The sequence below is a fragment of the Neoarius graeffei genome, chromosome 16 (assembly GCF_027579695.1).
Source record: "Neoarius graeffei isolate fNeoGra1 chromosome 16, fNeoGra1.pri, whole genome shotgun sequence".
NCBI classification, from domain to species: domain Eukaryota; kingdom Metazoa; phylum Chordata; class Actinopteri; order Siluriformes; family Ariidae; genus Neoarius; species Neoarius graeffei.
Genome location: NC_083584.1, coordinates 2,746,593 through 2,768,355, shown reverse-complemented (window position 1 = coordinate 2,768,355; position 21,763 = coordinate 2,746,593). Strand labels below are relative to the sequence as shown.

At 42.5% G+C, this 21,763-nt stretch overlaps 1 protein-coding gene across 1 annotated transcript in view; it reads left to right on the top strand.

Annotated features, from left to right (window-relative positions):
- LOC132900311 (E3 ubiquitin-protein ligase TRIM39-like) overlaps window positions 1-21,763 on the top strand; it is a 52,640-nt gene that overhangs the window by 27,007 nt on the left and 3,870 nt on the right. The window contains exons 6-8 of the mRNA XM_060942310.1: window positions 15,811-15,865; window positions 21,002-21,028; window positions 21,143-21,169. Coding sequence (XP_060798293.1) covers window positions 15,811-15,865; window positions 21,002-21,028; window positions 21,143-21,169 — 109 coding nt within the window. The remainder of the gene's footprint in view (window positions 1-15,810; window positions 15,866-21,001; window positions 21,029-21,142; window positions 21,170-21,763) is intronic.

The following is a 21,763-nucleotide window of genomic DNA, read 5'->3' as shown; positions in this document are numbered from 1 at the left end:
TCTGTCCCAGGAGGTGGAGGGAGAGGACCGTCCAGTGCTGTACATCAGCCATAAGCTGTCAGTGCGCGAGGGCCGGTACACCACCATAGAAAAGGAATGTCTCACCATCAAGTGGGTGGTCCTCGCCCTCTGCTACTACCTGCTGGGGCGCCCTTTTACCCTCTGTTCGGACCACGCGCCCCTGCAGTGGCTCCACCGCAAGAAGGATGCCAACATGCGGATCACCCGTTGATATCTGGCACTCCAGCCATTTAAGTTTGAGGTGGTCCACAGGCTGGGGGTGCAGATGGTCATGGCGGATTTCCTCTCCCCTTAAGTGGGAGGGGAGTCAGCTGCAGGCTGGACAGCTCCCCGGCCTGAGTTGGGCGGTGGGGGTATGTGGCAGCAAGGGTGTGGTCAAGTGTCGGTCTGTGAATGGAGGGCAGAGTCAGGGAAGGTAAGTGGCATCACTTGACGTGAATTAACCTGTGTTTGTGTGTCTTTCCCAGTGACTGCGCCCTATAAAAGGAGAGAGAGCAGAGGAAGGGAGCTGTCTCCCGACCAGAATGCAAGTGTGTGTGTGTGTGTGTGTGAGAGAGTGAATGAGCTGAAAAGCTACATATGCAACAGAAAAAATAAAAGTTTCTGAGAACTCAGTTCTGGCCTGCCGTGGTTCTGTGCTCCACCCACCTGCTCTGGTTCTACAGTGAGATTCACTGAGCTCTTCAGTACGACACGCTCTCCTGTGAATAGGCTGGATTTTATTCACTGGTTAGCAGTGTGTGTGGCTAAAACACCTGAAGTCAATCATTAGAAGGGGTGCACATACTTTTGGATATATGATGTATTTGTAGAAGTTGCATAGCCTAAATATAGTTTTATTACCGATGTGTTGAGAAACATTACGCTTAAATTCTTTGAAGAATTAAGAAAAGTGACCTTTTTTTAGTTTTGTGTTTTGGGTTACCCAATATGCATCACCTGCCAGATTTGTGCTGGGCACGTGAGGTGTAAATTAGGCAAAAGATCAGGTAGTGGTGATGCTGCCCAATCTGTACCACACATGCATTAACAGTTTATGTCACGGTTCAATCCGCTGGACTTGGGCAAAACGTCATGGGATGAAACTCAAGCGTCAAAAGGCGCCGCATTAATCAGTGTGTTCTGGAGTCTGGAATTTAAACTTCCTCCATTTTGCTTCTTTGTAAAATAAATTTAAGATTAACTGATTAGGGGAATTTTATTCCTGGTTTTGTTATTCACAATGGATGATTTCCAAAATTTTTGTTCTGAAATTACAAAATTTCTAAACTATTAACTAAAACTCGTTTTAAACTGCGACATTTTGAGATGTGCAGTAAACGAGTGTGTGCTGATGGAGTGCTGATGTGCATCACACTGACATGAACATTATAATTAATGAGTTAATAGATTTATTTCTGAAATGACAGTCTTTATACACACACACACACCATCATCATCAGCGATCACTCGAAGTCGAGTATGATGGTCCTCCCTGGGTGTCCTTGTTGTGGGCCTTCAGATGGCTGAAAAGATCAATTCTGGAGCCACAAACTTTCTTACAGTGTGGGCATGGATGTTGGGTACTGGCGGTGGGATGTGTTGGGGCCTGTTTAGTGGAGAGCTGCGCCTTTCTTTGCTGCTGCTTGATTCTGGCAGCCTGTTGGAAATGATCTTCATGGAAAGTGGCACCTTCACACAGGCAGTTTCTCCATGCAGATCTTTGACTGGCAGTAGCTTCCTAGTTTGAGTGGTGATGTTGAATTTTTTGAGATTGGTTCTGATGTTTTCCTTGTAGTGCTTTTTCTGGCCTCCAGGTGCACGTTGACCGGTGGGGAGTTGAGAGTAGAGGACTTGTTTTGGAAGCCGGGTATCAGGCATCCGTATTACATGGCCTGTCCATCTGAGTTGGTGCTTTATGATGGTGGTGGTGATGCTGTCTGTATTTGCCTCCTGTAAGATGCTGGTGTTTGTCCTCTTATCTTCCCAGCTCACACAAGATTTTTCGTAGGCATCTCTGATGGTAGGACTCAAGGATTCTTAAATGCCTACTATAAGAGGTCCATACCTCTGCACCATAAAGGAGTGTTGGCAGTATGACTGCTTTGTACACAAGCAGTTTGGTCTTGACAAGTAGGTCAGGATTTTCAAAGACCCTTTTGCGAAGCTTTGAAAAAGCGCCACTGGCACAGCAGATTCGGTAGTTTATTTCACAGTCAATGTCCGCCTTAGAGGAGAGATGGCTTCCCAGATAGGGAAAGTGGTCAACATTTTCAAGGCATTCATTGTCAATTGTTATTGTTGGCGGGAATACAAAGGTGTCTGGTGGAAGTTGGTGGAGGACCTTGGTCTTCTTGATGTTCATGGTGAGACCAAGAAGCCGGTAGGCCCTTGTGAAAGCATTCAGGGTGGCCTGAAGATCATCTTCTGTATGGGCTACAATAGCACTGTCATCTGCATATTGTAACTCCATAATAGAAGTATGGAAAACCTTAGATTTGGCTTTGTATCTGTTTAGGTTGAATAGTTTACCATCTGTTCTGTAGATTATCTGGACACCACTGGGTGCACTGTTTCCAACAAAATAGAGGATGGTGGCAATGAAAACTGTAAACAGGGTGGGGGCAATGATACAGCCTTGCTTGACACCAGTTTCCACCTGAAAAGATTCAGTCTCGCTGCCATGGCAGAAGACAGCAGCTGACGTTGTCATGTAAGAGTCTCGGAACCCTGATGTACTTTTCTGGACATCCAAATTTGGATAAGATTGTCCAGAGGGCCTGATGGTTGACTGAGTCAAAGGCTTTAGTAAGTTGTTTTTTTTTTTTTTTAATCAGACTCCTGTAAATAGTCATTTTACTTTTGTAACCTGTGCTGCCTCTTGGCCAGGACGCCCTTGTAAAAGAGATTATTAATCTCAATGGGTCTTCTCTCCTGGTAAAATAAAGGTTAAATAAAATAAATAAATAAATAAAAAAAATTTAAAAAAAAGATCTATGAAGGTCATGTATAGTGGTCGTTTCTGCTCCTTGCATTTTTCTTGTAGCTGTCTGGCTGTGAAGATCATGTCAGTTGTACCACGGGCAGGATGGAAACCACACTGGGATTCAGGGAGGATCTCTTCTGATAAAGGGAGAAGTCTCTTAAAAAGGATGCGAGCAATGATCTTCCCTGTGGTAGACAGAAGTGATATTCCCCTGTAATTCCCACAGTCTGCTTTGTCCCCATTTTTGAAAATAATGACAATAAAGACATCTCTGAGGTCTGATGGTATCACCTCCAGGTCCCAGATCTTCTTGATGAGGGCATGTATATGCTGATGGAGGTTAGCCCCTCTAGCCTTCAAAATCTCAGCAGGGATCCCATCAGGGCCAGTGGCTTTGTTGTTCCGCATTGCTGAGATGGCATCACATACCTCTGACAGGCTTGGTGGGTCAGCCATATCCTCACTCATGGGACGTTGTGGAATACTGTTAAGGACCACTTCATTGATGATTGATTGTTTCCTGGTTTAACAGCTCCTCAAAGTGTTCTCTCCAGTGGGCCTTGACCTCCTCCGTTTTCATGATCTTCTTCCTGTCTTTGGACCAAAGGGGGTTGGATCCGCGGTGGTTGGGCCCATATACTGCTTTGGTGGCACTGAAGAATCCCCTGGTGTCCCCTATGTCAGCAAGATGTTGAATTTCATGAGCGTTATCTGTCCACCATTTGTTTTTAAGTTCCCTCACTTGGCGCTGAACAATGGCCTTTGGTATGAAGTGGGTTTGCCTTTTGGTCTGGCAAGTGATATCTTTCTGCCATGCACAGAAGGCCAGCCACTTATTAGAAATCAGGCGCTCGATTTCCTGGTCATTGTCGTCAAACCAGTCCTGGTTCCTCTTAAGTTTTAGGCCCAGCACTTTCTTGCTGATAGTCAGGATAGAGGATTTCAGTGCACTCCAGTGTGCTTCGACATTGTTAGGGTACTCTGATGGCAGGCTGTCTGTTAGTGCAGCTTCAAAGAGCTCTTGAGTGCCAGGTGTTTCAAGATTCTTGGTGTTTATGGCAGGTTGATATTGCTTTCTCTTCCCTCTTCTTTTTGGCATGAGTCTAAGGGCCATGGTTGAGCGGATAAGATGATGGTCTGTCCAACATCCATCTGTACTAGTCATTGCTCTTGTGAGGTGTACATCACACCTGTCCCTGGCTCGAACAATGACATAGTCAATCAAATGCCAGTGTTTGGATCGGGGGTGCATCCAGGATGTTTTGAATTTATTCCTTTGCCGGAAAAGAGTGTTGGTAACAATGAGAATATGCTCTGCACACTTGGACAGGAGGAGAACACCATTGCAGTTGATATTACCTACGGTACTCCCTCTCTTCTGGTGGTGTCACCCCATGTTGTATAATCCTGGCCTATTCTGGTGTTAAAGTCCCCAAGGAGAATGATTTTATCTTCTTTTGGAATGGCTGACAGAATGTTTTCCAGGCTAGCATAGAAGGCTTCTTTGATGTCATCTTGAGTTCAGAGTGGGAGCATAAGCACTCACAATGGTAGCCACCTGGTTGCAGTCCAGTTTCAGCCGGACTGTCATTAGGTGCTGACTGACGCCCTGTGGCAGTTCAGAAAGTTGCCTCACCATGTTGTTTTTGATGGCAAATCCAACACCATGTATCCTAGGTTCTCCAGCAGGCCTGCCCTTCCAAAAGAAGGTGTATCCTCCCCTTTCCTCTCTCAGTTGTCCATCATCTGTCAGTCTAGTCTCAGAAAGAGCTGCGATGTCGACATTAAACCTCCATAGTTCCCTTGCAACGAAGGCTGTACGTCTTCCTGGCCGCTCACTGGAGTCACTGTCGAGGAGGGCGCGCACATTCCAGGCACCAAATTGAAGTTTTCTCTGTTTCCGACTGCATGGAGGAGATCCCACTGAGCGCGGTAACCCAGCCAGGATAGAGATGAGGCAGATAATTTTTAGGGCACCTTTTCTAGCCCCCTACCCTACTGGGGTGAGCAGTGTGGGCCCTAAACAGGGCTGCTTAGTCATGGGTGAAGGTACCGGAGAACTCTCCTGCCTCAGTCCAAGAGTTCGGCAACTCAGCTTCACCCACCGCCTGTGTGCCAGTTTGTGACTAGGAGCACCCAGACTTCTCGGTCCTGCCCCCGTCGCCACTCACTAATTGCCACAGGGCTTGGGAAATGGGGTATGCAAATGGAGTTTCCCCTACAGGAGGACACCTGTGCGTGACTTGTCTGTGAAGATTCTCAGTAATCCAGGTCATAGTAACCTTGGGTGGTAAAAGAGAGCAACTGGACTTGCTTGAAGATTCTTGAAGACGTTTCACCTCTCATCCGAAAGGCTTCTTCAGTTCTGTCTGACTAGTAGGGAGTATCAGGTATTTATCCTCTCATGGATGAAAAGCTCATCTAAGGTGTCGTTGAGTCATCCTGTTGGTGTGGGTCACTGGGGGCTGGATGTGAACGGCCTCGAGAGTCGTTAGGGTGATCAATGGATTGCCCGTTAAGGTGATCAATGGAATGCTGATTCTCTCTGTCCTCCTGTGAGTCACTGAAAACAGCTGGGTTTTGGTGTGCATTCAGTTGTCTGGGAAGTGTGCCAAGGACTGCATTGGCTGATAAATGACGTCTTATGTACAATTCGCACGGGATAAGTATTACCTATGGACCTCTGGTAATTCGCAATTACCCCCGCACCTCTGTGTTATTGTGTGGCGCATTCGGATGGGATAAGCAAAAGTCTGTAATTCACTGAATTTACAGACATTGTGACCAGATTGTGACAATCAATACAGTTGTAGCATGTTGGAAGTGCCAACATATTACTGTAGTACATTAATGGTGCATTAATAAGGTAGGATGAAAACACAGTGGGCATAAGAATAGCACTGTATCCAAATTAAGAGAGGGGAAACGCATATGATAGGGATGCAGTATGTTTGCTCCACGCTCTCAAAATGAGAAGGCGGGGTCACTGCAAATGAAAACAGTCTCGAGATGATAATGTAAGTGAACAGGCAGTTTATGGTGCTGTTTACACATAGCCGGGTATTTTGCTTAACGAACATTTGTCTTCCCTCCGTTAACCAAAATATCTTCGTATTGCTGTGTCATGGGGGTTAGCATGGCTCCTTACCATATGCTGCCACACAAGCCATCCAGTTGAAGATTCTTTGTGCTTTCTTCTTGGAGTTCTTCTTGGAGCTGTTTCTGCTTATCTGGTTCAAATACGGGATAGGCCTACTACCACTTGCCCCTGAAATGCTGTTTATCAAAATTTCGCCCGTATCCTCCATTATTCACTCCAGAAAAGTACAAGAGACACGCGTTTAATAATTACAAACACAGACATGCGCATTCACACGGGACTTGTATTACCACTGGACGTCTGTGTTTTGCCGAAACACAGTAGGTAATTCACGGCGGAATTATTACTTGGCAAATTACGGACATGGCGCTTTCGCACGGGACCAAGAACTCAGACATTCTCTGTAATTATTCCGAATTACCAGAGGTCCACAGGTAATACTTATCCCGTGCGAATAGGGCTTTAGACCCCCACCTCTGTTCAGTGATGGCCGTTCCAGGTTGACAAAAACCTGGTCAATATCCAGAGAACACACACACACACACACACACACACACACACACACACACACACACACACACAGTTTTCACTCAGCTGGTAATTACCACACCTGCTAAAGCTCATGAACTCGTTACTGAACCTGTGCAGACTTGTTCCAGCAGAACATGCACATGTCACATTCTAACTTGCACCCTGTTCACTATATAGTGCACTAGGTCACAGCATGGTCAGGAAATCCCACAATAGATACACGACCAGTCAAAGTTTGGACACGCCTTCTAATTCAGTGTTCTTTATTTATTTTTATTAATAAAAAGTCACTTAATGTCTTAAGTTAATGATGGATGTCATTTCTCTTTACTTAATTGTTTGGTTCTTGACATACGTAATACTGTATAATAATAATACATAATACTGCAGTTGTGGTGTTGAATCGGGTTATTTTTAGAGAGTATTGTTATTTATTATTTACTGTTTGATCTCAAACACATTAAGAAGGTGAGAACTCGTTCACTAATGACCTTTTGACGAGACACAGCTGTTAATTGTAAAGTATTCCAGGTGACTCCCTCATGAAGCTGGTTAAGAGAATGACAATAGTGTGTAAGAATCTAAAATATCAAACAGATTTTGTTTAACACTTTTTTTGTTTCCCACATAATTCCAGATATGTTCCAGATGTTATTACATAGTTTTGATTCCTTCAGTAATGTAGAGAACAGTTGCAACACATAAACACTTCTGAAGGAGTAAAGTAGGGGTGTACAAACTTTTGACTGGTGCTGTAAGTGCCCAAATGAAGGATCATTCCACTACAGTGTGATTCAGGATGCATCCCAAACCCAAACTACCCCATCGTTCGTTTTGCCGTTCAGGATCGTGTAAATGCATGAGTTTGATGCAGGGTGAAATTAAACCCCACCCACCTGACGGATGTGGGTAATATTTGGAACCATTAATTTACCAACATTCACCTTATAATCCTACAGTGTTTCTAATCAATACATTTATCATAAACTTCTCCTTGTGCACTTTCTCTCCTGATCTCAACAGTTCGACAGGTTTATCTCCGTCACTCACAGGTTTATTTTTATAGCTTTATAATAATAATGTCCTGTGATGACCTGGCGACTTGTCCAGGGTGAACCCCGCCTTTCGCCCGTAGTCAGCTGGGATAGGATCCAGCTTGCCTGCGACCCTGTAGAACAGGATAAAGCGGCTAGAGATAATGAGATGAGATGAGATAATAATGTGTCTCTGAAGGTCATCATCAGTTTCTTATTGTTTTCATTTAAAGTTAAACTTCATCCTGATATGTGTTAAATAACACTGATATTGAAATATTTGTGTTGTGTTTAGTGATTCCACTGCAGATTTGTTGCTGTATTATTATTATTATTATTATTATTATTCCTGCTGTGAGAAGAGTGCAGTGGTGCTAGTGCAGTGACCCCGGGGTATAGAGATGAGAAAGCTGGGTGGAATAAAGGAATAAAGCACCGCTTTATCGCTCTCTTTAGGTAGAGAAAATGAAACAAGGGATAAACTATCAGAACAAAAAAACAATACACCAACATGTCAATCAGAGAAGTTTAAACTAAAAAAAAAACCCTCAGAAGTTCATTATAAAATAAATCTTGGATATGAGTGAAGATTATCTACGTGACAAATTCAGACTATAGTCCCAGGATCATTGTGTTAATAATCAGATTACATGCCTCCACATGGAGAACTAATCCCACCTGAATAGAGCTGAACTTCTGTTACACCTCTGAGAGAGAAGCTCATGTGTCGGAGGATAATCAGTGATCCGTTTGAATGTTTGAGATTCTTTTCATGTTTTTGTGTCTTCAGTCACACTGGTTTATTTATTTGTGAATGTTGTGAGAGATCATCTACCTGTACATATATACAGTCCCTGACAAGAGTCTTGTCACTTATCCATTTTGTAGAAACAACAGCTTATAACCTGACTTTTAATTAATCCATTGGTTTTAGAAATGGCTCATATGAAAGCTACAGTGGTGCTTGAAAGTTTGTGAACCCTTTAGAATTTTCTATATTTCTGCATAAATATGACCTAAAACATCATCAGATTTTCACACAAGTCCTAAAAGTAGATAAAGAGAACCCAGTTAAACAAATGAGACAAAAATATTATACTTGGTCATTTATTTATTGAGGAAAATGACCCAATATTACATATCTGTGAGTGGCAAAAGTATGTGAACCTTTGCTTTCAGTATCTGGTGTGACCCCCTTGTGCAGCAATAACTGCAACTAAATGTTTGCGGTAACTGTTGATCAGTCCTGCACACCGGCTTGGAGGAATTTTAGCCTGTTCCTCCATACAGAACAGCTTCAACTCTGGGATGTTGTTGGGTTTCCTCACATGAACTGCTCACTTCAGGTCCTTCCACAACATTTCCATTGGATTAAGGTCAGGACTTTGACTTGGCCATTCCAAAACATTCACTTTATTCTTCTTTAACCATTCTTTGGTAGAACGACTTGTGTGCTTAGGGTCGTTGTCTTGCTGCATGACCCACCTTCTCTTGAGATTCAGTTCATGGACAGATGTCCTGACATTTTCCTTTAGAATTCACTGGTATAATTCAGAATTCATTGTTCCATCAATGATGGCAAGCTGTCCTGGCCCAGATGCAGCAAAACAGGCCCAAACCATGATACTACCACCACCATGTTTCACAGATGGGATAAGGTTCTTATGCTGTAATGCAGTGGTTTCCTTTCTGCAAACATAACGCTTCTCATTCAAACCAAAATTCTATTTTGGTCTCATCCATCCACAGAACATTTTTCCAATAGCCTTCTGGCTTGTCCACATGATCTTTAGCAAACTGCAGACGAGCAGCACTGTTCTTTTTGGAGAGCAGTGGCTTTCTCCTTGCAACTCTGCCATGCACACCATTGTTGTTCAGTGTTCTCCTGATGGTGGACTCATGAACATTAACATTAGCCAATGTGAGAGAGGCCTTCAGTTGCTTAGAAGTTAACCTGGGGTCCTTTGTGACCTCGCCGACTATTACACGCCTTGCTCTTGGAGTGATTGTTGTTGGTCGACCACCCCTGGGGAGGGTAACAATGGTCTTGAATTTCCTCCATTTGTACACAATCTGTCTGACTGTGGATTGGTGGAGTCCAAACTCTTTACAGATGGTTTTGTAACCTTTTCCAGCCTGATAAGCATCAACAATGCTTTTTCTGAGGTCCTCAGAAACCTCCTTTGTTCGTGCCATGATACATTTCCACAAACATGTGTTGTGAAGATCAGACTTTGATAGATCCCTGTTCTTTAAATAAAACAGGGTGCCCACTCACACCTGATTGTCATCCCAATTGATTGAAAACACCTGACTCTAATTTCACCTTCAAATTAACTGCTAATCCTAGAGGTTCACATACTTTTGCTACTCAGAGATATGTAATATTGGATTATTTTCCTCAGTAGATAAATGACCAAGTATAATATTTTTGTCTCATTTGTTTAACTGGGTTCTCTTTATCTACTTTTAGGACTTGCGTGAAAATCTGATGATGTTTTAAGTCATATTTATTCAGAAATATATAAAATTCTAAAGGGTTCACAAACTTTCAAGCACCACTGTAAAACCCTCCCAAATTATGTTTAATATACTAAAATAAATTTGCTTCACTGAAGAAAGATTGATCATTTAATGAACACAGAAAGGTCAGATTTTGGCAAGACAAAAGTTTTGTCGCCTACAGAGAGTAATGTGAAAATTGAACAAATAATTTACTTCAAATACAAAAATATGTTGCATAACATCAGTGAATTAAGTAGTGGTGCTGTGAGATCCATATTTAATATCTTGTATGACTTCCATGAGCTTGAAGGGCTGCATCCATGCGGTTCGACAATGATTCATACAATTTATTGATGAAGTCATCAGGAATAGCAAAGAAAGCAGTCTTGCATGCCTCCCAGAGTTCATTAAGATTCTTTGGTTTCGTCTTCCATGCTTCCTCTTTCATTCTCCCCCAGACATGCTCAATGATGTTCATGTCTGGTGACTGTGCTGGCCAGTCCTGGAGCACCTTGATCTTCTTCACCTTGAGGAACTTTGATGTAGAGATGGAAGTATGCGATGGAGCACCGTCCTGCTGCAAAATTTGACCCCTTTTATGATTGGGAATGTAAGAGGTAGCTAATACTTCTTGATATTTTAGGCTATTGATATTGCCTTCCACCCTGCAAATCTCTCTCACACCCCCATACTGGATGTAACCCCAGACCATGATTTTTCCGCCACCAAACTTAACTGTTTTCTGGGTGAATCTCGGATCCATGCGGGCTCCAGTAGGTCTCCTGCAATATTTGCGGCGGCTGTGATGTAATTCAACTGAAGATTCATCTGAGAAATTCACCTTCTGCCACTTTTTCAGCATCCATCCTTTTAGCAGGCTGTGGGCCTTGGCAAATGCCACACGTTTTCTTAATTGTCTTTTCTTTAGTGCTGGTTTCTGGGCACTGATTCGACCATGGAGGCCATTTCAAGACAGAATTCTACAAACAGTTCTGGTTGACACGGGGACTTGAGGTGACCAGGCCTGGTGGAGCTCTGCTGCAGTGGAAAGTGGCTGGCCTTGGATTTTCGAGCCAACAAACGGTCCTCCCGAGCAGTTGTCTTGCAGGGTCTGCCGGACCTGGGCTTGTCAAAAACTTCTCCAGTCTTTTCAAATCTTTTTCTTATTCTTTGTACTTGATGCTGAGACACATTGAAGGTGTCAGCCACCTCAGCAGTGGATCTGGTCTTCAGCCTCTTGATAATGAACGCTTTGGTCTCAGGGTGAATCTTAGGCATGTTGTCAGAGGTCAAGTTGCAGTTGATGTGAAGGTCTGGTGTGCTGGGGTTCTTTTTATACACACCCACTAATTGATTGATCAATTATTGATCACAGGTGAGGCTGTAATCTAGGATTGGGGGCATCATATGACAAGGTGACAAGACTTTTGTCTTTGCAAAAACTGACTCAGTGGGCTTTACCAAGCTGTGAACGTTTGAATGCTTTTCAGCAGTTTTGTTTGGCACCTAAACATTATTTCAAAAGCTGTTGGGATTGAAATTAGCCATTTCTTGTAAAAAAAAATTGATTAGACATGTATTTGAGGGGCACTTAAGGTCAACATGTACCCAAGCGACAAGACTTTTGTCAGGGACTGTATGGCGGCACGGTGGTGTAGTGGTTAGCACAGTCGCCTCACAGCAAGCAGGTTCCGGGTTCAAACCCAGCAGCCGGTGAGGGCCTTTCTGTGTGGAGTTTGCATGTTCTCCCCGTGTCTGTGTGGGTTTCCTCCGGGTGCTCCGGTTTCCCCCACAGTCCAAAGACATGCAGTTAGGTTGACGTGGGGCGGCCTTGGGCTGAGGTGCCCTTGAGCGAGGTACCGAACCCCTGACTGCTCCCCGGGCGCTCTGGTATGGCTGCCCACTGCTCTGAGTGTGTGCGTGTGTTCACTGCTTCAGATGGGTTAAATGCAGAAGATGAGTTTCACTGTGCTTGAAGTGTGCATGTGACGAATAAAGGTATCTTCTTCTTCTATAAATGTCCAGAAGACACAGACATGCAAAACATGAAAAATACACTCACTGGCCACTTTATTAGGAACACCCCTACATCCACCTGCTGTTCTCTGCAGTTCTGTAATCAGCCGATCCCTCGACAGCAGCACGATGCATCAAATCACGCAGATACAAATCAAGAGCTTCAGTTAATGTTCACAATGTTCAAACATCAGAACAGGAAACAGTGTGATCTCACAGTGTGACTTTCTCTCACTGTGGTATGGGTGTTGGTTTGATTCAGACGGACTGGTTTGAGTATTTCAGAAACTGCTGATCTCCTGGGGTTTTCACACCCAACAGTCTCTAGAGTTTACACAGAATGGTGCAGAAAACAAAAAACACTGAGTGAGTGAGCGACAGTTCTGTGGGTGGAAACAAACGCCTTGTTGATAAGAGAGGGTCAGAGGGAAATGGACAGATTGGGTTGAGAATTTTTTTGCCAGGAAGGATATAGTAACTCATATAATCAGTCTTTACAACCGTGGTGAGCAGAAAAGCATCTCAGCATGAAACAGCAGAAGAACACATTGCAGGGTTCTCCACGAGGGGTTTTAGAGGTGCGGGCCGCCCCCCTTTCTGTGATTCCTGCCCCCGTTTAATTTCTGCTGCCCCTTGACAAAAGGAACAGACGTCCCTTTGTTTTCTTTGTGACAGATAGCCTTTTCTCTGTTGGAGTACCGACAAAGTACACTACAGACAAAAAAAAAAAACCATCACTGTGTTCAGGAGAGCCTTGTGGCGCTCAATGTGAAATAATTTTGTGAATATCTCTTCCGTTTTCGTGTAAATTCCCGTTGTTTGGAGGGAGTGCTCTGAGGAAAAAGGTGCGATTTCTGTGTGATACTCTGTCTCTGCACTCAGCGGGTGGGGGAGGGGATGCTCGCTCTCACACACACACACACACACACACACACACAGGAGGGAGGGGCTGCTCACTCTCTCTCACACACACACACACACACACACACACAGGAGGGAGGGGCTGCTCACTCTCTCTCTCACACACACACACACACACACAGGAGGGAGGGGCTGCTCCCTCTCACACACACACACACACACACACACACACACACACACACACACACACACACACACACAGGAGGGAGGGCTGCTCCCTCTCACACACACACACACACACACACACACACACACACACACACACACACACACAGGAGGGAGGGGCTGCTCACTCTCTCTCTCACACACAGGAGGGAGGGCTGCTCACTCTCTCTCTCTCTCTCTCTCTCACACAACACACACACACACACACACACAGGAGGGAGGGGCTGCTCCCTCTCACTCACTCACACACACACACACACACACACACACACACACACACACACCACACACACACAGGAGGGAGGGAGGGGCTGCTCTCTCTCTCTCTCTCTCTCTCTCTCTCTCTCTCTCTCACACACACACACACACACACACACACACACACACACAAACACACCACACACAGGAGGGAGGGCTGCTCTCTCTCTCTCTCTCTCTCTCTCTCTCTCTCTCACACACACACACACACACACACACACAGGAGGGAGGGGCTGCTCACTCTCTCTCTCACACACAGGAGGGAGGGGCTGCTCACTCTCTCTCTCTCTCTCTCACACACACACACACACACACACACACACACACACACACACACACCACACACACACACACAGGAGGGAGGGCTGCTCCCTCTCACACACACACACACACACACACACACACACACACACACACACACACACACACACACACACACACACACAGGAGGGAGGGAGGGGCTGCTCTCTCTCTCTCTCTCTCTCTCTCTCTCCTCTCTTCCTCTCACACACACACACACACACACACACACACACACACACACACACACACACAGGAGGGAGGGGCCTGCTCTCTCTCTCTCTACTCTCTCTCTCTCTCTCTCTCTCTCTCTCTCTCTCACACACACACACACACACACACACACACACACACACACACACACACACACACACACACACAGGAGGGAGGGGCTGCTCCCTCTCAGAGGGACACAGGCTTGTAGCCTCATGGCAAATCACACATTCACACAGTACAGCTCAGCTCCTGCAATAGCGACTGCTGCGCACACTGCTTCACTCTCACAATTTCCACAGGGGAATTGTTGGCTCTAGTTATAATTTATAATGCTTACGTACATTCTTTTACAAAAGTGCAATATTTTGACGCTGCTGAGCCATTGATCAACCTTTTTTATGTCTATGTTGTAGATGGGAAAAGTAAAAGAAACAAAGTTTACTTAAGAAAGATGGCTCTCTTTTTATTTTAAGTTATTATAACTTGTTCCTCAGGCACTCAATGTTAATAAACAGGCCCTACATTTGAATCTGTTGACCTCAGTTTTCATTCTTGCATTAGCTTTATGGAATTCATTGTATTAATTAATTTGCACTGAAGTGTGCAAATTAATTAATACAATGAATTTAAGTGTGTGTAATGTTTGATGTATGATGTGTTTTGTACCAGTCCAATTGATTCCTCTATTCTAAATGATTACTATTTTGAGAGTATTTTATGCAAATGTTATGCAAATGATGACATATGTAAATTTATGCAAATTTGTTTCAAGGTCATCCGATTGACCCCACCCCCTTTATTTTCAATCCTTGGAGAACCCTGCATTGGGTTCCACTCCTGCAGCCAAGAACAGGGATCTTAGAACCAACAACATGTTCCTATTAAAGTGGCCACTGAGTATAGATAAGCAGGGCTAACTTACTCTTTATTTCATGATCAAAATAAAACATTAATATAATGGATTTTCTATAATTTTCCTAACGGGAACCTGAATCAAAATGCTCAAAGTTTTATCTCCTCTCTTCTAATGCTAACTGACTAGCAGTGCTAACAAGCATGGTTAATAATGCTAATGAGCGCTAACCGGGGGGGGGGGGGGGGGAATCTATAATTTGTCCAGTACGTGGTGGTGAATCTTGAGATTAGTGAATAATGAGATTAGCACTCATAAACTCATGTAAAGCTGGACAGAGAATACAGGAACACAAAACATCAGACAACAGCTCGAATGCTTTACTTTTTACTGCTAAAATATCTTATTAAAATGGATTGTGTGTGTTTAGGACAGGGCAAATCTCCTCTGGATATTTTAAAAAAAAATGACAAAATCTTAGTTGTAGCATATTCTAGCAGGTTAATACTGCTAATGCTAATTTTTGCTAATCTGAGAAAATGCAATGTTTATTGAACAATTTAAACAATGATTAACGTTGATATACTGTATATACTGCACAAATACTGCTGATGAAGATGCTTTATATGTAAAAGTTTAGAAATACTTCATAAAACGATGATAAACACACAGGAATGGAGCAAATGAGATCTCAGAATATAAAACAGGAGTTATTTTGAAACTTTTTGCTTTTGATTTTAATTCTATACACAGTTTTATCAGAACGGTACACCAGTAATGATGAATATCAACATGTGAAGAGTTATATGTCCATTAAAATTGTAAATATGACACTAACAGCTGTAAATAATGCAGCATTCGTTAGCACCAGGGATTTGAGGATATAAATGTGATGTGTGTGTTACAGTCGTGTCACTGCCCCGAGTCTGACAGCATGATGAGCATCAGGTCCAGCAAGAAGAGGGACTTTTCCTTAAAAGGTAAACGAACGTCACATAAATCACATACACACATTTATACAGAAGATGTTGATTAATTCTCTCTAACAGCAAGCTCTGACTGTAGTGCAGGTTTATATTAATGCTCTCGCTCTGATACGTTGTGGTTTCTATAGTAACGGCTCAATCAGAGGGGCGTGTCCAGCGGATGCAACACTGATAATAACAAGAATTAAATAATAATTAATGTGGTGAAGTTTTCATAAAGTAAGGAGATGTTTATTTGTGTAATGTTTCTGGAAGGAGTCTCCAGTGTCAGCGCTGTGTATCAGTCAGAGGTGAAGCTGGAATATTAAAGGTTCTGACTGCAAAGTTGAATTCTGTGTATCCTGTGCAGGGCCGGCTCTAGGTCTTTGGCTGCCCTAGGCGAGATTGAGTTTTGCCCCCCCCCCCCCCCCCCCCCACCCCCCCCCCCCCGAAAAAAACCCCTCTAATAACATCTAAATAACACTTTAATCTAATCACTCTATTCTATTACTATTAAACAATGTACGGTGCATGGACAATAAACAAGAAGTAATTTTTATCTTTTTCATTATTGTTATTATTGTTATCATTATTCATATAAAGTGTCACAAAGTAAAATGACCACACAAATTCAATACATATCTCCATATAATGGGCAAAAACTCTTCCACACCTGTTCAAAGTGTAGTGCATGGACAATAAACAAGAAATTATTTTAGTTTCTTTTTTGCTATTAAAAGAATTAACAAATTCTGAATCTGAAGAATTAACAAATTAAATGAATAAAAAAATTCTACAATTCTAAATTGTGCAAACTTAAGCACCCTGTTAGGACATCAATGGGCTGTATTTTCAAACAAAAGTGCTATTATGGGTACTTTGTTATTGAAGTAACATTACAATGGGACTCGTCTGGTCTTCCTATGGCAAATTCCTTAATAATATCATCAAATGATATTTCTCTTGAGATCTCTTTGTTGATGCTCATCAGAGCAAGCCCATTCAGACGTTCTTGACTCATTGTTGACCTTACGTATGTCTTCAGCAGTTTTAATTTTGAAAAGCTTCTTTCAGCAGAAGCTACTGTCACAGGTAGTGTAACAGCAGAGGTAAGGAGCGCGTATTTCTACATCCCCAGCCGCATCAGAGGTGTTGTAAAAAAGGTTTTCAACCTTTCATGAGCCAAGGCGCACTTTTTTCAATGAAAAAATCTCAAGGCACATCACCAATAGAAAATGTTGACTGAAACTAAAACACTGTTGCCAATATTTACAATATACAGTCATTCTATAATTTTCCACGGTACACTTGGTGATCTCTCACGGCACACTAGTGTTCGCGGTACTAGAGTTCAGCAGCACAGTGGTTGAAAACACTGTACACCACTGATGCACTTAAACATCTCCATTCAATAACTCCATCCCTCCTTTTTGGGGGGGGGTTTGGTCGCCCTTGGCGCCCCTGGCACACTTTGCGCTCTAGGCAATCGCCGGCGCTGGTAAAGAGAACACATCTGAGTGCTTGTTTCGTTTCCCTGCAGTCTTGACGCACTGAGATTGTTTCTTGTTTTCAACGCGTTTATTATATTTTCCTCCAGGAAGCTCTTCGCAACATGGTTGCTTGAATGAGCTGCTAAACTGTCATTTTAATGAGAACACAGATCAACAAAGCAACTTTGTTTTATTAAAAAAAAAACAAACGTGCCAGGCACCATTGGAATATCTCGCTGCAAAATGTGTTCGGTGCATAAAAGACCTTTACTTCAGCCCAGACTGCTCAACGACACCGACAGACTGCTCCAAGTGCAGCCATATTCAAACAAGCAACAGATCTATGTCAGTTATCTACGTTATGCAAAAACACTATTTAGCCAACAACACTTAGGCTATTACATGGCCAAAACAGAGAATAGCCGCGGATGCGCACTTGAGCGCTTATTGTTTCATGATTAACAACCACCACCCCACCCCACCCCACCCCACCCCGCTTTTTTTGACAAATCGCACCCTGACTACATGCTTTGCTGTTCAATTAAATTAGGCTAAGACATTATAATGCTGACTCGTTTTCAGAATAGTGGAAGTCATAATTTTTCTCCCCCCGTTTCTGCGCCCCTGGATGGATGCAGCGCCCTTAGCATTTGCCTATATTGCCTATGCCACGGGCCGGCTCTGATCCTGTGTGTAAATGTTCTGCCGAAATGAAAAGTGTCCCACACTTTACAATTCCAAGATCGCCGAAGCAAACAAGCAACAATATCACGTGATCACCGTGGGACGTGTTTGAGCTACTTTTAACCAAAACAATTCAATGTAGGTGAACATGGCAGACTCGGCTGTCCCTCCAGAGGAAAAGAAAAGGAAAAACTGCTGAGTGAGTGCAACTGTAAGACAGAGATGACACATCATTTTTCTGGACAGATAACTAAATCTTTCTAGCTAGCGCTTAGCTATCTTAGTGGTATCCATCCACGATAGCGAGTATGGAGTTCTACACCTAATGTTTTGATCTTACAGAGAAAGAAATGAGAACACAAAAACAGGAACAGAGAAAAGATATAAATATTCATCTTTTGTTTCACAGATCTATTCACGAATGTTAACCACAAATTACATCCCTGTGACTCAAAACTCTCTGAGGTCGATGCGAGTCATGATGTTTTCCACGCGTCGCCATCTTGGTGTGACACAGTTCCATAGTTATGCTAATTAGTTAAAGCTCCTCCCTCACGTTCGGCTGTTTCCTGTTTCCATAAGACCATACTGTTTACCTCAAGAGGGAGGAAAACGATCCCAAAACGGAGAAAAGCGACTCTCAGGACATCAAAATGATCAAATCTCATCTACATGATATTGTTCTTGTGGGACGGGGAAAATGCCACGGACAATAAACAAAAAATTGAAAATTTCAGATGATTTTGCAGTCAGTAACTTTAGGTTTTCTGAAATCTTCAGGACAGAGGAGTTTACACTTCTTTACAGTTTCTAAGTAACATGATGGAACAAGCTGTGTTTTTTATTTATTTATTAATTTCAAGAGAGAGAATAAAGAGACTGGTGAGGGAATGACTGTTTATCGCTGCTGTAACATCAGAGAGATCAGGAACTCGCTCATTACACTGATGTTCCCCAACATTAAATTAAAAGAATAAATATAACCAAATAAAAATCTGACATGCAAATTGCTGTGAATAAGAGGAATAAAAATAATCTCCTTTGGTGGTTACAGTCACGCAGTAACAGTTGTTATCCTCCGCCGGCCGAAAGGCCTGAAGGGGGATTATGTCGTGGCGATGTCCGCCCGTCTGTCTGTCTGTCTGTCTGTCCATCCATCCCAGGAAGGGTGCTCACCTTCTGAAATCAACTCCTCTCACAATTTTTTGGAGGAATTTCATGAAACTTGACAGGATTCTTTGTTATATGTCGCTGATACACATTGCAATTCCGTTCAATTCGGTCACATTTTACCAGAGTTAAAGCCCTTTGATTACCAAACTTGGACTTTGACAATTTCATGAGGATGTATTAAGCACTTATAGCATAGATATAGCTGACAGCGGGGGATATTGTGTTCTTAGAGCACTCCCCAAGTGTTACTCCTTACATAGCACCACTGTTCACTTCCCCTTAATTGAGTGCACTTAGCTGCCATCTTAAGGGTTTTCTGTTCTCTTCTGTTCTCTTATCAGATTTTTAGATTAGAGCACGTTTCCTTTTCAAAATAGTGGACAAAGCTGTGCTTAAACAGGAGTACTAAATTATCTTTAATCTTTATTTATTTCTTTGACATGGATGGAGATTTGTTGTTTGTTAGTCACACCATTTAGCGTGCTAGCTCACATCGAATGTGTATCAGCAGAGACTACAGTACCCATAATACACTGTGAGTAACAAGGGCTTCTGAGAGACCGGATTTATCAGTGAAAAAAGAAGGTAACCTAAGGCCACACCAATTTAATTAGTTGGTTCTTGGATTTTTTTCAGGAAAAATATGAAGCGAGCGCGTGAAATAAAAATAAAATAAAATAAATGCTCTGATGGTAAAATTAGCGGTGGAAATAGAGGGCTTTCATAATAGAGAAACAAAACAAAGACAATACATTATTGTTATACATTTCATATGGCTCTTTTAATAGCTTATCTTATTTCCACCCATATGCATTAAGGGCTCTGGCTGCACGTCTTTTATCAGGCAAACCAGTAAACAGAGAGGCGAAATAAACAATTGAATTACAGTCAATTGAACGTCTACAATGCACAGAAAAAAAGATTTGACCAGGAGTAGCTACTTCTGATGGCTAAATACTTCGAATGATTTTTTGTTTGCCCCTCACATCAATCAATGAAATATATAAATCAAACCCACCTCCACAGAGTTGTAGTCTAAGTTCGCACGTTGCAGGGTAACAAGCTCACGGCATCTTGAGTACAACTATGCAAAGTTTTCCCCCTCTTGAATTTCGACAAACCTGTCAAAGATTTTACGCTTCTGTTCGCTGAATATCCTAACAATCACAAACAGGCTTTGCAGGATTCCCCTCCACAGCCATGTTTCTCCCACAAGTCTTTATCTAAAGTGAAAGGGGTGATTTGATTGGTTTTCGACGTCACGTGACCTCAACCTGCAGTCGATTTCAATTTTATTATTTTTTTTTTCATTTTGCATTTTCTTCAAGCGGCGATTCCGAGAACCAACTAATCGAATTGGTGTGGCCTAATTTCATATCGGAAAAACTAAAGGACTCGTCAAAGTGATAACTAAAGTCATAAAGTTTCTAAGTGTTAAAGTAAAAGAGTCTTTACAGAGTTGCATTAAAAGAATGGCTTGTTTTGGAAAGTCTCATGCTGAGCTAAGAACAGAGCAGTAGAGACTGCGGTACCCATAATGTAGTGGAAGTGACTTCTGGGAAACTCAGTAAAGTCATTGTGATTCCCCGAGCTCCATGGTGCCCCGTCTCCTCCCTTATCCAAAATCCTCTACAGTACGCTCCTGTGTGCGCGGTACAGTCCAATGCTGGCAGGAGCTGTAGGGACATGTGGGCTAATATGAAGGTGATGAACAGGTGTGCTTTTAGATACATTAACACTGAGAAATAAAACAGCATGGAAAGATGGAAACCTAATTAGCAACATTATTTTTTCTGTCCTTCAGATCTGCGGAAATTCAAATCAGGATCAAGTGAGTGTTTATTCCTCTTAGAGGCTTTAAGATCTGAAAAAAAAAAGAAATCAGATCACATTCAGCTCATCATGAAGTGTGTAAAATAATTTGATCTCTTCTCTGTCTCATCAGGCATCAAAAAGGTCAGACGTTATCTAGGTGAGTTGAATAATCTTCACACACTTTGCCTGTGTTTAAAAAAAACAGAAATGTGCAAACAAAAAGATGAGTGTTTCTGTTGTATAAATAATGAGTTACTGTGTGTTACAGTGAGTTTCAGTAAATTACAGTGTATTACAGTGTGTTATAGTAGTGTGTTAGTGTGGTACTGTTTGTTACAGTGAGTTAGTGAGTTACAGTGAGTTATAGTAGTGTGCTAGTGTGTTACAGTGAGTCACAATGTTTTATAGTAGTGTATTAGTGTGTTGCAGTATGTTAGTGTGTTAGTGAGTTACAGTGAGTTTCAGTGTGTTACAGTGAGTTTCAGTGTGTTACAGTGAGTTTCAGTGTGTTACAGTGAGTTACAATGAGTTACAGTGTGTTACAGTGAGTTACAGTAGTGTGGTATTGTGTTACAGTGTGTTACAGTGAGTTACAGTAGTGTGGTATTGTGTTACAGTGTGTTACAGTGAGTTACAGAGAGTTATAGTAGTGTGCTAGTGTGTTACTGTGTTATAGTGAGTTATTGTATTATGTTAGTGTGTTACAGTGAGTTACTGTAGTGTGTTAGTGTGTCACTGTGTGTTACAATGA